The 15605-nt window shown below is 37.7% G+C and overlaps 1 protein-coding gene across 1 annotated transcript; it reads right to left on the reverse strand.

Moving 5' to 3' along the window:
• Window positions 1-1462: 1462 nt before the first annotated feature.
• Window positions 1463-5244, reverse strand: LOC127942549 (sphingosine 1-phosphate receptor 3-like). The gene is made up of 2 exons (XM_052538337.1): window positions 4800-5244; window positions 1463-3767 (listed from the first exon to the last, which is right to left on the reverse strand). Exon 2 carries the CDS (start codon window positions 3665-3667, stop codon window positions 2468-2470), a length of 1200 nt encoding a protein of 399 aa, XP_052394297.1. The 5' UTR covers window positions 3668-3767; window positions 4800-5244; the 3' UTR covers window positions 1463-2467.
• Window positions 5245-15605: the final 10361 nt, after the last annotated feature.

Here is a 15605-nt window from a genome sequence, read left to right on the forward strand (position 1 = left end):
TTGAGGCAATGGTTCTGGATCCTGCCTCGTACTAATTAATGCAAGCAAATGGTACCAATCATTTTGGCCAATTCAATGACAAATTACACACTCTTGTGTTGTTCCAAACCTGTGTAACGTCCGACTGTGTAACACAAAAGAAGATATTTTGTGCATACTGTATGAAAAAAGAGATCCACTGTTGTTTTGGACTCCATGGACCAAAACCATTTTTCAGAATCTCTTCTTTTGTGTTCTCCAGAAGAAAGAATCTCATACAGGTTTGGAAGAGCATGAGGATGAGTAAATATGACAAAATGTTCCTTTTCGGGTAAACTTTCCTTTTTCAGACCAGTGCTCTAGCTAATGACTGGTCTACGCCAATCCTACACTCAGGTCTTGGGCTAGTAAGCCTGATTTCGGACTAATGAGAAGGTTTCCAAACCTTGACCAGAAGTGCACCAAACACATCATTATGGTCTCTAGGTCTAGTTCCTGACTGATTTCCCAGGCAACACACGTACACACAAACACCTTCTATCTCAGTCAACCCTTGAAAGCTTGTTAAATGTGACCCATGGTCTCTGAATGGGAGAAAATCAATTCGGTGCTCTCGCACTGGCACATCCTGAGTCGCTGGTCCAGATGGAGGCATTGTGCACACTGAGTGCTGGGCCAAACAATGTGCCAGTCTGATGCATTCAGCCACAGAGACTCCCCTCAGCTCTGACAAGCACATAGACAAATGAATATTCTCAATGGTGGCCATCCACAAAAGCTCAGTGGTCTGCGCTTTGATCCATTGTAGCAAAGTGCCATTCATTACATGAGGTGTAGAGGCATATTGTGTGTGACAAGTGTGTAATGCCTCACTTTAAAGGATTAATGTCCTCTGTGTGGCGTGTGCTTATTTAAAAGACTTTGTATAAGGCTTGTTGTCATGCGATGTGGGTTGCTGTGTGTTTTTGCTCAAGGTCACACATTGCACATAATGCTTTAGCCCGTCATTGTTTGTTGATGTTGATTCTTCATGGCACTTCAATCGTTTGGTGTGTAATATCCTGACAAATGAATACTGTGATACTGAATGTCTTTGCGTTTTTAGCTACGGGATGCCAGCAGACATGATTTTACCTAGGAAACAGCTTGGGCCTTAAATGAGTTCGATTTGTTTAACATTCTATTATTACCCTCAACCTGGCTGCAAAGATCACAGCGATGGTGTGAGAGAGAGAGAGCGTCTACAGCTTAGGATGGTAAATTACTTGAAATGTCACACTTGTCAGATGCTATAAAAACCATTTCTTCAACAAAATGTCACTTGTTCTCGCAATATTCTCAGCATGAACAAAAACCCATGATGAAACTCTCTTTTTTTTGTTCAAACAATGCAAGAAGCAGTATGACTAAGCAATTCCTGCCTTTTATCTAATTACATCAAGTATGACTAACACAAGAGAGATGTCCATAATGATCTGAACTAGCACATGTATGCACAGCTGTGGTTTGTATTTACCACTGTATGACTCAAAGATTGGTGCCATTGATCATGATTTTTCACAGGCAAAACCGTTTATTATGAGGCTACTATGATGCATGTATCAAGTGACTAAATTCTAGAGCTCGGTCCCCAATCATAGACAAAAGATCTGTGCATTGCTTTCATTATTGCGCTGTTTATGCAGTCCATTTCAATGTGATGTGACAGCTCCCTCTAGTGTGTACATGCAAATAAAAGCAGCACAGATAAGGCAATCTTAACATAAGATGCCTGTTTTTCTTCACACTAACATATCACTCTTTAAAGTTAGTTAGTATTATGTCAGTTAGTAAGTACTATTGAGCAAAACAATCTTAATTTCACATTCACAATGCAACCACCTCATCTTAATTCTGCCATGTAAACCGTTCCACAGAATATCAACCATAACCATCCACTGTCTCCTTTAAACACTTTCTCATAATTTATGTGTATATGAAGTATTATCTAGCTTGTGTGATAGGTAAGAATAGCAAACTATTCAAAATGTTTTTGTCTAATAATAAACTGTGGGGAAATGTTAAAAGGTCAGTCATACAGAGAACTATAATAATGCATATAATACTGTTAAGGTGTTTTCCTACACGCAAAGTGAAAATTGGATTTTCTTGATAAAAAGATTGCACACCTAAGCTTTTCGAGTGATTACATTCTGTAGTGGCTCTATTTTATGTGCTCAAAGCACATGTTCAGTTTCATAAATATTAATACATGTAGAAGTAAATTCAGTTTGTGTGTCCCGTGGTCAGCATTTGTTCAGTCGCACTTTGAGTTTGTTGTCCCTTTGAAATCTCATCATCAGTGGATGCCTTTTGTATTAAAGCGAATCCGGGTTTTGTAATCCTCAGAGAGCGGTAGAACAGTCTATAACTCCAAGGAACTGTCACCAAACATCTTGGGGAAATAACAAGATCCCGCTCTTTTTTGCTTACCTCCGTAGTATCAATTTCAAAACTTCCCCAAAGAAGGAAGCGCCCCAGCTTTAACCAGCACCACAGACAGTAGGTCACCTGGCCCTGAGGGGTGTGTGACAGCTGGCGGTGACGTGTCCCCATGCTGACGGTGGGAGTTTGACGGGGTGGGAACTTTACTTCGCATCAGGGAGAACTTGGCTCCACCACTTCCCGCCCCGGCCATGCTCGATTTGCTGTTCTCTGCAGTGGGAATGATTATTCCCGGGAGTGCCGCCCCTGTCACCGTGGGCATGGAGTCCAGCTGCGTTGGACAGCAACAGCAGCACAGCACACGGAAGAAGGCGGCCCGCATCTCACGGCTGGAGAGCGTGTAGATGAGCGGGTTGAGGGCAGAGTTGAGCACGGCCAGAGCGATGAACCAGTCCACTTTGAGGAGAACCGGGCATCGCTCCGGACTGCATCCCACATCCAGCAGCAGCAGCAGAAAAAGGGGAGCCCAACAGGCCACAAAAATCCCTAGTACGATTACTACCGTGCGCAAAAGTGCGAGTGAGCGATCCGACGGCCGGGAACTCACTCTACGCCCGCTGGACGTCACAAGCAGGTAGATGCGCACGTATAGCACAACGATTGCTGCTAGTAGGGCTGTGAAGATGCTAATGCAGAAGGCTATGTAACTCTTGTCGTACAGTGGTAGGACAGTGGAGCAGGTGTGGACTCGGCCCAAACAGTTCCAGCCGAGACTGGGCAAGACACTCAGCAGGACCGACACAGCCCAGCAGGCTCCCAGGAGAGCTAGCAACCTCCCCCTTCCTGCGGTCTCACACGGCCGTAAACGAACCATCGTCATGTGGCGCTCGATCCCAATAGCGAGCAAGCTGAAGGTGGAAGCGCTAAGCGCCACAAACATGCTCCCCTCTCGCAGCAGCCACTGGCCAGGACTGAGGAAAAACGTATTGCGGCCAGAGGTGAAGATGTTAACCATGTACGCCACTCCAGCTAACAAGTCCGAAAGTGCCAGATTGCCAATGAGAAAGTACATGCGGCTGTGGAAACGCTTGTTGCGCCATAGTGCCAGTAGTACAGTGATGTTCTCCAACACGATCAGAGCGCAGATAAACATGAGGAAGGCTGTCTTGCATGTACCGGTGCTTTTTGGTCTTCCCCACTTGCCCGAGTGGTTATAATAACTAACTATAACATCATTCATTCCAGGTTCAAACTCGTCATCCATTTTCCTCACGCTCTGTTTTTCCACAGCAGATGGCGTCTACGAGCACCTTCCAGTGAGAAAGATGGAAAAGGAATCCACCACATTAAGATTCTTGTCGGATCTGATAACAAATAGAAACCAAACGGATCAAAGAACATATCATCTGACTTGACAGCAGTTAGTAATAAGTGTAAATTGGGTTTAATATGCATGGACAAAATGTTTTTAAACCAGCCTAAGATGGTAACATTGTTTCAGCTAGTTTAATCTTGTCTTGGGTAGTTTAAAATGGTCTAAGCAGTATGAAACCAGCATAAAGACACGTTTGGGAGACTGTCAAACCAGTTTAGGCTAATTTAAGATTTTTTTTATTTTTATTTTTTATAACAAAGATATGGTGGATTGTATCATACAAACAGTTCTGAATCTGAAGGACACCTGGATGTGGTTTTAGCCTGTGAAGGTGTAGAAATGTTCAGGTTTTTGTGCCAATACTACAGTGCATTAGGTCATATTTAAATTAATAATAAAATATCAGTCTATCTATCTATCTATCTATATCTATATCTATCTCTATATCTATCTATCTATCTATCTATCTATCTATCTATCTATATATATATATATATATATATATATATATATATATATATATATATATATATATATAATATTACCAGTGACTATTTTGCAATAATTATGTTTTCTTATTTACTAAAATAACTTATTTAAACTTTATCACCACAGAAGTTATCACATGGCATGACACGACAAAATAGTTTTATGACTTCCATTTGAAATTATAATGAGACTATTAAGATATTGAATTACATTTGGTGTCATCGGTTTTTTTTTTTTAATGTAATCATAAGTAGGCTATATTAATCAAAGCTCTCTGACGGCAACGTTATTTCCTGAATTAAAGCAGACTAATTTACAAAAATACCCAAATATACATGTTAGTTTTAAGTCGTTCGGTGGTTTGGCATTAGTCCCTACTGTCGTATGCAAAATAATGATCATATATATATTACAATGACTTACCATGGTAACATTTAGGTAACGAAGAAATCAGTACAGTTTTGTATGTGTAAATTATAATTATACTAAAAAACTTTTCTTTATAAGATTATAGGAGATGATACAGACTTACCAGTTATTTATCTCGAGAGATGCACCTACATCTTCGGTTACTGGTTAATAAATAAACCTTTTAAAAGTTTTAGGAGATGGAAAACCTTCCAACATGTAACGTTACTCAGCGAGCAGACGTGTGGAACAGTTCATCCTTGAAGCACTTTTTTCCAAATAGAAGTTTTCCATCCAGGTTTTTGTACTTAACCAGTGCTGTCAGATTTTTTTTATGAGAATAATTCTCCTGCGATCTCTGAATCTAAACTCTAAACTCTCCTATCCTCAACATTCATCACATTCTGAGCGAGAGCTCAACAACACTGCAGTTTTTACAGGCAACGAGCAAACGTTTCGTCGTCTGTGTTCGGATGGTTCTGAATTTGAGTTTGTTTGGAAAGGGCGCGCGCGCTAATATTTCAGAGCGCGATGATGAAGCGCGCACGTGCTCGAGCGTCCTCTGATGTTGGTGTTATTTCTACGGGTGTCATTAGACTGGCATCCCACGAACTGAGGGAAATTACTGGTTTAAGTCACGCAGGATGACCTAACCTCGTACAAGTCTTGAGCAGCACCTGACATGAGCGTACAGGAGTGTTTTACACGACATTTAAACACGAGAGGGTGAAAGAGCGCGAAAATACCAGGTTTGGCCATATTTTGAAATAGGCTAGTAGACTGCATTTTGAGTTGAAAAAAGTTGATTTGGACAGCTGTTCTGTTAATATGAAAGGGTTATGACTTATGATCATTGTTCATTACGGCACTGACCATAAAACATTTAATTTCATCATTATTTACTTCAAATAATGTTGTTGTTTTTTTCTTCTGAATTTTGCAGGCCTTTTTTTAAAATGAAATTCTTACCAATGTGGACTCAAGTTTCATAAAAGTAATAGCCTGAGATCTTTAAGTCTTGTCATTACTGTTTCCCCTTTGTGAACGAATCAGATCTTTTCAATAAATAGTTTGTTCAGGTTAATTTATTAATGAATACTTAGTGCTTCAGTGATCCTTAAGAACTGATTTGTAACACCTTTTATGATTTTGCATCCTTTTTGAACATACTTCAGTCCCTATTAATTCTAAATGCATGGAATAAATGTTAATTTTTGAGAAATTCATATTTTGTGTTCCACACCCTGAAGAAAGAATTTGAGTTTTGAACATCATGAGGGTGAGTAAATAACAACATCATGTTCACTTCTGGGTGAACCATTCCTTGAGTGGGGCATCCAGAATAACCTAAAGATTGTATTTTTTGCCTGAACACATTTCCACTGATGTGATGACAAGCCAAGACCCACAACATTTCCACTTACATCTCCTCATATCCATTCTTTGATCAAATGCCAAAATTGGCAATGCCTTTTATTCCCTCCCCTTCGGGATGACAGGTCATCATTCTCCCAGAGCCTCGACCCGCTCAAGACACACATTCAAAACAAGAGTTAGACCTAAAGTTAGACTTTGGCTCTAAATAGCCATGCGTTCTGCTTGATGATTATTTAATATAAAAACATCAAAGCTGCTTCTAGAATGCAAGCATTTCTTGCACACCCCTTTTCTAAATAGCTGTGCACAAACCAGGCTTTACATTCTCACAGTATTTCCAGGAGACAGTGTCCAATCTAGTGCTCCAGCCTGGGGATGGTGCATGGGCAAAGGAATGTTTGGGGAGGGGGGTATTGTGTGGACCACTATCACGTTCTTTTGGTTCTGATCTCCCCCACTTTTCCAATCATATGGAAGATCTCGAGATAGGTGAAGGAAATGTGATTAACAAAGAGTGAACAGATCCTGAAATAACACATTTTCTAAGTGTGGAGAACATTTTAATAATCTAAAGTACATTTTTCCACTATAAAGTAGCTTTTATGCAATAGAAAGGTTCTATGAATGTTAAATATTCTTCACAGAACTATCCATGCCAGTAAGGAACCTTTTGTACAATGGAAAGCTTCCATGGATGTTAAAGGTTCTTCATAGTTCCACAGGACCAATAAATAAAAATGTTGGTGCCATTAATACATTCAAAAAGCACCAAGAAGTCATTTGTTATGGCCGTTGTGCCTATACTCCCACATTTTGTTTGACTAGGACTTTGGGAAAAGGAAACGCCGTAGACGCAAACCCCCTTGCGATTTCTCTTCCGAGTAATCAGCCGGTCATTTTTGAGGTATGTTTTTAATAGCAGCATGTGCTAGATTTATTGTGCTGGTGTTTGGTATGCTTATGGGTACTGCTGTGAGTTCCTGACACTGAACTTAGAGTGGTGAGTTGGCTGGATTGGAATTTAAAGTTCAGTGGGAACTCAAGGGGTGTGTGTTTATGAGTGTAGGAAAAAGGAAAATCTCTTGGGCCTTCACCTTTCTGCCCCGGCCCATCCCTCCATCCTAACTGCTCCGAGCCCATACCCATACGCCTCCCATCCCTCGTGATCAGACACCAAACATCTGGCTTTTGCTTATCCAGACTTACAACATTTACCATCAATAAATGCTGCCTTTCCCATTACCTGCACATCCATGCCACATCAGAACATAACGGCCTGTTCTCACATTCACATGATCCTTCAGGAATCCAAGAACGTCTTCTAAAAGTCCTGTTTGTATAGCAATCACAGTCCTCTTGGAAAGATATCTTCTGAGGAGTATCTTATCTTGACCTTTCTCATTGTCTCTTATCAACTGGCATTGGAGACATTTACAGCTCAGATGCGTTGCTCACTAAGAATACTTTTGACATGTGTTGTAGTACCTTCTACATGTCTGTTTTGGCTTGTAGTTGAACTGCTTTTTTGCTTTTAAAAATTTTAATTTTTGAGAACATGGACTATTTGTAGGTTAATATAGAAGGATGCATGGATTCCTCCACCAGGTTCAAATGGATATTTAATGTAACTTCCAAAACATAAATTATAATAGTTGTAAAAAATATATATATATATTTAACCTTTGATTGAGTTACACAATTATTGAAGTTAAAATGTTATATTATGTGTCGTAAGCTTTTTAAATTCTACCAAAATTCAAGTTTTGAATCCAAAATGATTCATGTATGTGATTCATGCTGTTATTTTATGTGAGATTAGGTAGTTTTTGCTAATGCTAAATGCCAAATTATTTATGTATTATATATATATATATAAACTAAATTGTATTTCTTACAAACCAGAGTTATTACAGCTAACTAAAACCATAAACTTGAAAAAAGAAACATTAACTGAAATAAATGTGATTTCTCAAATTTTGTTTACAAAAAATCAACAAAAATTAATAAATAGAATTGACTAAAAACTTAATAGACATTTAAATAAACAAAATGATAACCATTTACTAAAATAAGATTAAAGTGAAAATATAAAAATTCTAATTATTGTCAAAAACTATCAATGATATAGATTTCTAAACATCTTAATGATAACAATCATATATAGTGTCATATACTGCATGTCATTTAAAAGGAGAAATTTTTGGCTTGAATTTATTTGGCTTACGCTTATTTTAAGCACACCTTCTGCCCTTTGCTGTTGAAAATAACTTCTGAAAAACTTCATGTTAACAAGCCTAGCACTTTGAATACTCTGTTCCTTCAGGAGAGCGTCAGAAAGCTGGAAATGCTTTCCCAATCCAAACCTTTAAAGGACGAGGATGGGGACATTTGTGCCTTTTAGATGTGTCCATTTCATGTTAGATGTCAAGTGTAGAAAGAGGTCATCTATCATATCAAACCCTCTCTGTCCCTGCGGATTGGGCCGAACCATTTGTCTTCTCGGGAATTCAAGAAATATGCATTTTGGCTACATTTATCCAAACAAAACTTATTCTATGTTTAGCGATGGTGTGCAAGGTCAAAATGAGACTCCCTTAAGAGTGTTACAGAAGGCTGGAGAGATTCTGACTGTGTCTTATTTCATGTCCACCCAGAATCAACTCTCTATGACTTCTCAAACATCTTCAAACAGCCAGAGAACATCTTCATGAATCCAGTCCTCACTCTTCTTAACACATCAACACGTTCTCAACCGTCTGGGAGTTTTTGACACTGTTTTAAGTGTAGGAGACATTCCAGGATATGTTATTATTCAACTCCCGCTTTCATTTGATGATGCACAAGCTTAAAGCTCGCATAGGAACATGCTAGGATGCATTTATATGAAAAAAGGGAAATTCTGATGAAGTGATCACTGTGAAAATAAGGAGAAGTATTCTAATTATTTAATTGCGGACAGCCCCCAAAATACAATTTCTTTTCGTTTTTAAGCAAAAATGAAAGCTTCTGAAATGTTTTGTATAATTATATTATTTATATGATATTCTCTCATGAATATTTCTGCACCAGACAAATTCAGTGTCCCTGTTGTTTAAACTAGAGGATGAATAGAGGGATTGAGCGTGTTCTTCTACCAGTCAGACCTGACATAAAGAGCAGAGATAGAGATCTGCAGAGGTAGCTCGTGCCCTGTTGACCTTCTCACTGCATCCAATGAAGATCAAGACTAACTATTGAACCAACCTTCCCAAAGCTCCATGGCTCCATGAATGTGCCTCACCAACTAAAGTGCTAAAAACAACATTTCACAACATATTACCCTCGATAACTCTAAAATGCTGCCACTAGAGAATGACGCCAGATAGTAAATCTTTACCACCCAAAAAGGGTTCTCTTTCACTCAGTATTACTTCAGTTCAAGGCTTTTTATTAAAAAACGGACATAAGATATTATAGTAGTGATGATACCATCATTATAACAGATTTTCCAATCTTGATATTGCCTTTAATGTAACATTTATTACTGAAAACTCACAGATAGTTGGATTATGATCACTACTAGTACCACTCATAATGTGTAAATGTTTCAGCACTTTGAAATATGTTGAGAAAAAGTTTTATTCTACTTAAGTTGAGTTGTGGCTCATGGGGGTCGCCATGTTGAGATCACGTGACTATGTGAATACTGCAGTAGCTTCGGAATAGCAACCTTCTGATTTTGTGCAATTGACCCTTTGCAGGGAGTTTGATTGACAGGCGATCTGACCAATCATAACACAGAATCTGACTAACAGAAAGCTGCTTGGTTTGAAAGTGCCTTCTATTTGAGCTTGTGTGGGTTTTGTTCTTTGTAGTTCAATTTGATCTGTAGTTCATCGCTGTCTGATAAATTTCACTGCACCTTTTGAGTGACAAATTTAATAATTCAGTTATGAGATTTATGAAATCAAGTTTAAAACAAGTCACAGTTTGTGAGAAATAAAGTCACATTTTGAGGAACAAAATCACAATTGTGGCAAATAAAGTTTGTGTGATGTAAATTAAGAGTTGCCTTTAAATTTTATTTCATTTTTAACAAAAATGTAGTTTTCTGTTCCTTTTTAATGAGAGAAGACTTGATGAGTAATGTGTGCAAGTTTATGCATTTAAAAGAATGACATTTATAGCCAAATGTGCGAGTGTTTGAAAGTGACTTATAAAATTAATGAAAATGCTGAATGATAATACAAAATTCTGGTCTGGTTTAGATGAAGGGGTGGGGGGGGGGGGGGGGGGGGGGGGGCTTGTGTGTTATTCTGTGGATAAACTTAAAATGTGCTCAATGTGTTGTTGATCACAGATATAAACAATTGCATTTTACCACGAAATTGCTCTTAGGATAAGATCTGTAAAATTTCAAGCTGCACTGAGATAACAAAGTATGGCACGGTGCCATTTCTGCTGGTCTTGAATCAGCCTTACACACAACCAGGACAACAGACTCATTTCGGATCAGGTCTGAGATCTTTGAAGCTCGATCTGTCTGGCACATTTTCTCCCTACCGCCCTGCATTAGCACCTTCACCACTTGTGTTTATACACCTCTGAGACTGAGAGTGTTGTTTAAAACTGAGCTCCAACAAAACTACATTATCATACATAACAACATTATATAGCATTGCGCTAACACTATGATATGCTTGAACGGGTGATTATTGCGACCTGCGGTGAGGTGAAGGTGTGGAGGTTGAAGATGCTGGAAGGTCATGTGGTGCTGGGAGGGCTCTTTACGAGAATGTGGTGTGAAAATAAACTTAGCTGGGCGTGGGGCAGAAAAGAGAGAGAAAAGAAATGAATTGATGTGGAATTATCTCTCTAATGAGCTCATCCTTTCCTCGGCCTCCTCCCAATTTACAGTCTAGATGAAAAGCAGTGTCTATTTGAAGTGAAAACTTAAAAAGTTTGTTTAGCTAGCTGTTAGATGAAACAGATCGATGTAATCAGTAAATGTTTTAGTTATGGTGTTTAAAATTAACAAAAGGTATTTTAAAATTATTCTGGGTTATATTGTTGTATCGCCACATTTCAGATTGATATTTTGAGTTAGCAGTTCACAATGTATACCTTTCCAGTTTCAGTGCTAACTTTAGCAGCGTTAGCCTTGTTCTAGAACATTTTTTTCATAACTCAGGCTTAAAAGTGACCCTAACACACTTTAAGTGTTTGAAACATTGATTAAACAAGGGTTAAAACATCTTTACAAGAGCTTTAAAGGGTTAAACATACTCTGAAAAGTGTCACAATTGTCATGTCTTGTCGAGTTTGAACAGTTAGAAATTAGGGCTACACGATTGACAAAAATCATAATTGTCGATTATTCCCTTGAAACTGTAATTGGGATTATTAATTACGATTATCACAATTTACACTGAATGATGTTTATACCATTGCTTGATGCAATTGCATGCCATATTTATATTTGAAAATAAACAGGCTAAAGAAACTCTTAACTGAAAAAATGTAAGTGCTTTTCTATAGTATAACACCTTAAATGTCAACTATAGTTCAGATTGGTTTCTTCTTTAAGTTTTGAAAAAGTAAAAATATGAATGGTATTTTAACGTTATGCTAAAATTAAAATAATGGCGAAAACCCTTAAGATAACATGTAGAAAGAAAAATAATGCATCTTAAGCATGCAGAATGAGATAAGTGGACTTTGAACGATTATTTTTTGCTTTGAACGATTATTTAATTGTGGCATCCATAATTGTTATTGCGATTAGAAATTTGATTAATTGTGCAGCCCTATGCACCATACAAACTTTTAAACATAAACGTAGTTATGAGTTAAGGCCTGTTCATACTTAAGATGATAAATATAATTATAAAGTATAGCACAAAAAAAGTCCATACCAGAAATACAATGATAACATCAGAGCTTGAGCATTAAGAGCAGGAGACAACCGAACTCAAGTGCTCTTATAAAAACTGAATGTTATCATCCATTGGTGTGGACACTAATATATCATTATAGTTATTATTCTTGGTGTGAACTGGCCTTTAGTCATATCCCCTTCAGGCACTATTAAATCCTAGAAAGGGTCTGCGGTGTTCAACAGCAGTTTTCCAAAGTATTTTTAGCTGTAGGTCAGCACACCCATAAATGGTTCAAGCTGAGGTGCCTCCTGGGAAGGAGTTTTATCAGTACTAATGTGCTTCATATCAAATCAGGGCCTGGCAAAAGGGTTTTTGATTCTCACGACATCCATTCCACATCAGCTCTAAAGAATTGTTTTCTATGGACTGTAACCAAAAGATTAAAACCAAACCCTCTGAGGAGGTTGACTGTCATGGCTAGCATGAGGCTAAGCCTTTTTTTTTTTTTTGCTTCATTCGGGACGAGTGACAACATTATAGACTTCTTGATGGCTTACATTTTGCCCTCAGATGACTTTTCAATGTGTTTGTTTAGGGTAATAAATGAAGTATATTTAGCTAGAATACATGTTTATACTAATGAATAAGGAATGTGTTCAAATGCCAGTTGTTTACACTTGAAAGCGCTTAGCACTGAATATCTAGCTTGACACTCAATATCTGTCCACAAGTGCTTTTCAAGATGTTGCTTTTCCATGTAGGTCCTTTGGAAATGGCCATTGCATGATTCCACAACAAATCAACAATGTTGTATAGTGAACCAGCGCTAACCGATTGAGCTTAGCTCCTACACAAGAGAGGAATTGTGTTGGATATCTGAGGCGCTTGTGTGTACCTCAGTCGCACTTTGAATGTGCGGTGTGTCTAGCTGATTTAATGACACCACTCACAGTCCAAATTACACTCAACTTGCTGTGTACGTTTGGAAAAACAACAGTTGAAGTCCTGCAACACTGAATCTCTTGTGTAACATCAAGAGGGTGAATTAGCACTACTGCAGCTAGCTAATCCTGTCAACGCATCTGGTAATGTTTAGCCTCTTAATCTCACCTTTTTTTTTTCTGATACACCAAAGGAAATACTATTTAAATGAACTATACTGAAAACAGAGCAAGAATGTGTGAAAACAGAGGGATATTTAAACAGAGAGGCTGTCCCGGGTAAAGTTGTCAACGTTAATTGCTGCTTACAAGAAATTACCACCTCTGGCTTTACTAAAACTGCCTCCAGCTTGTCTACAATGAACTGACAGAAAACTATTTAAAAAACTGCAATAAATGCCATGATCATTTAGAATTAAGAAGGCGTTTTATTATTACTTTTACAATTTAGTATCAAATTTTCACAACAGGAGACATGTAATCTCTTATTTGCTTGCGAAACTCGATGCGACAGTGCTAGGGTGGTTTGCCAGGGTTTAGATGCTCAAGTGTCTTGAGAGGTTGTTATCATGTTACGTCACAAGGTGTCCAGGATTATCTGGATACTCAGGATTTTATTGCCAGGTGAGTCTATTTACTTATAGCATTTTTTTGAGTCATTATTCATGACTATACATCTGCAAACTACATAACTTTACACCTTTTCCCCTCAGATAATCCTGTTTTTGTAAGAGCTCAGACAGTGTGTTGCTGCTCTGAAAAGAGAGCCAGGCTCAGTGAACTAAGCACAGGCAATTGGGATCCGATCCTAAAACACGTTGACTACAGCCACAGGAAGAGCTTCAGCCCTGCGTCAGTCTGAACTAAACAGAATAGAGGTTTAAATCCCAGTTAATCTAGACTGAAGGATGCAGTTTACTCTGGGAACTCACTGAGGGCTATCTGACCATCAGTGCTGGGTTTGTCTAAGGCCTTTATGCTGGCATAAACATCCTGTTTATACTGTGTGTGAGAGAAAGAAAATGATACATGTTAGAACCACTCAATATTTTTGTCCACGTTTTACAATAAGCAAAGAAAAATTCTCCTTTTAAGTGAAATCTATATATACAAAGAATACTTATCCATATATATATATATATATATATATATATATATATATATATATATATATATATATTTAAAATTGCATGTGTTCATTTTTTTATAAATTATAACAACATAAGTATTAGAACATTTTTAAAACGATAAAGTAAAACGACAAATGATGTAAGCCTACTGTACAAGTCACATGAGAAATCCGTAGGCTAATGATTAGGCACAAATGCAAGGATCAGATGTTATCCCAGACTTGAACTTGTGACATCCACAAACGAAACCATAAAAATATTGTTCCCTTATTTTATCCGCAATGACAAATTCGTTCATTATTTCGTTATAGAGCGTCAACAGCTGACCTGACCGCTATATCCGCTGGCTGAGCGTGAGACATTGCGTGACATAAAATTATTCATATTTGGCTGGTCATCCCATCATTGCAGCCAGCCACCGTGAAGAGTGACCACCACTGTTATGTAAAAGAACAAAATGTTTTTTTTTTTGTTTGTTTGTTTTTTTTATATGACGAAAGTCTAGTTCCACTGTATCATTATAGACATTACTGTCAAAAGTTCAATTATTGTCTACTTAAAGCGCACGTTTAAGAAAGTCTAGGCAATGTTTCCCCCTAGTGGTGGTTTGTTAGTGTCAAACAACAGACCGGCATTTGTGTTTGCTTTAAAAATAAAGATAGAAAAAAATCTAATTTAATTTTGATAAAGTTTAGGTAGGCTACAAATATTTCGAATACTGCACACATAGAAAACATATTATCATAGCATACTATCATTAAAGTGTGCAAGCATTTTAAAATGAGCTGTTTTCAACTTAGGAAAAGGAAATCTGGCAAATGGGTGTTTTTGTGTTTATTTAGGCCTGATTCATTTAAACTATCAGCACATCTATTTCAAATGTTTTAGTGCAGATTAAATCACGTTTTTGTATTCAGTTCATAGGAAGAATTACATTCAAGTTTATTTGTATAGTGCTTTTTATGATACAATTATTGCAAAGCAGCTTCACATTTACATTAAACAGATGCATTTATCCATAGTGACTTACAGTGCATTTAGGCTACACAATTTTTACCTTGCATGTATTTTCTGGGAATTGAACCCACAACCTTTTGCACTGCTAAAGCAATGCTCTACCACTGAGCCACAAGAACAAACAAGTTTTCAATTTAGTACGAACACACATGGAAAATCCAATGTCTGGAAAAGAAGCAACTTTTATCTCACTGGATTTGAACCCACGACGTCACAGGTTTGGAACTAGTGCCTTAGACGAATGAGCCGCATTAGCTAATGCTTTTCAGGGAATTAAGTGTCTACAATATTTAGTAGTAGCTTATAAGTGGTGACTGTCACTTTACATGCATATGACAGGAATTTTCAGAAAAATTTATAGAAGATGTAGTCAACCAGACGACGAACACTATTAACAGCAATTATTATGTGATTGCATAGTAAGTAACAATATTTGTTAGTTCTGTATGTTGTTTCAGGGTTAGCATCATCTGAACAGACTTTCCAACACCCTGAAACCACTGGTAAAAAACATAGCCTACTAATGAAAATCCCCCAAAAGATGTGAGATGTGGAATTTAATAATATATATATATACACACACACACACACACACACATTCACAGAC

The sequence above is a fragment of the Carassius gibelio genome, chromosome A22 (genome assembly GCF_023724105.1).
Source record: "Carassius gibelio isolate Cgi1373 ecotype wild population from Czech Republic chromosome A22, carGib1.2-hapl.c, whole genome shotgun sequence".
Lineage (NCBI taxonomy): Eukaryota > Metazoa > Chordata > Actinopteri > Cypriniformes > Cyprinidae > Carassius > Carassius gibelio.

What these genes read in the sequence shown, in the direction of transcription:
- LOC127942549 (XM_052538337.1), bottom strand. Translation starts at nt 3,667, where the DNA reads ATGGATGACGAGTTTGAACCTGGAATGAATGATGTTATAGTTAGTTAT.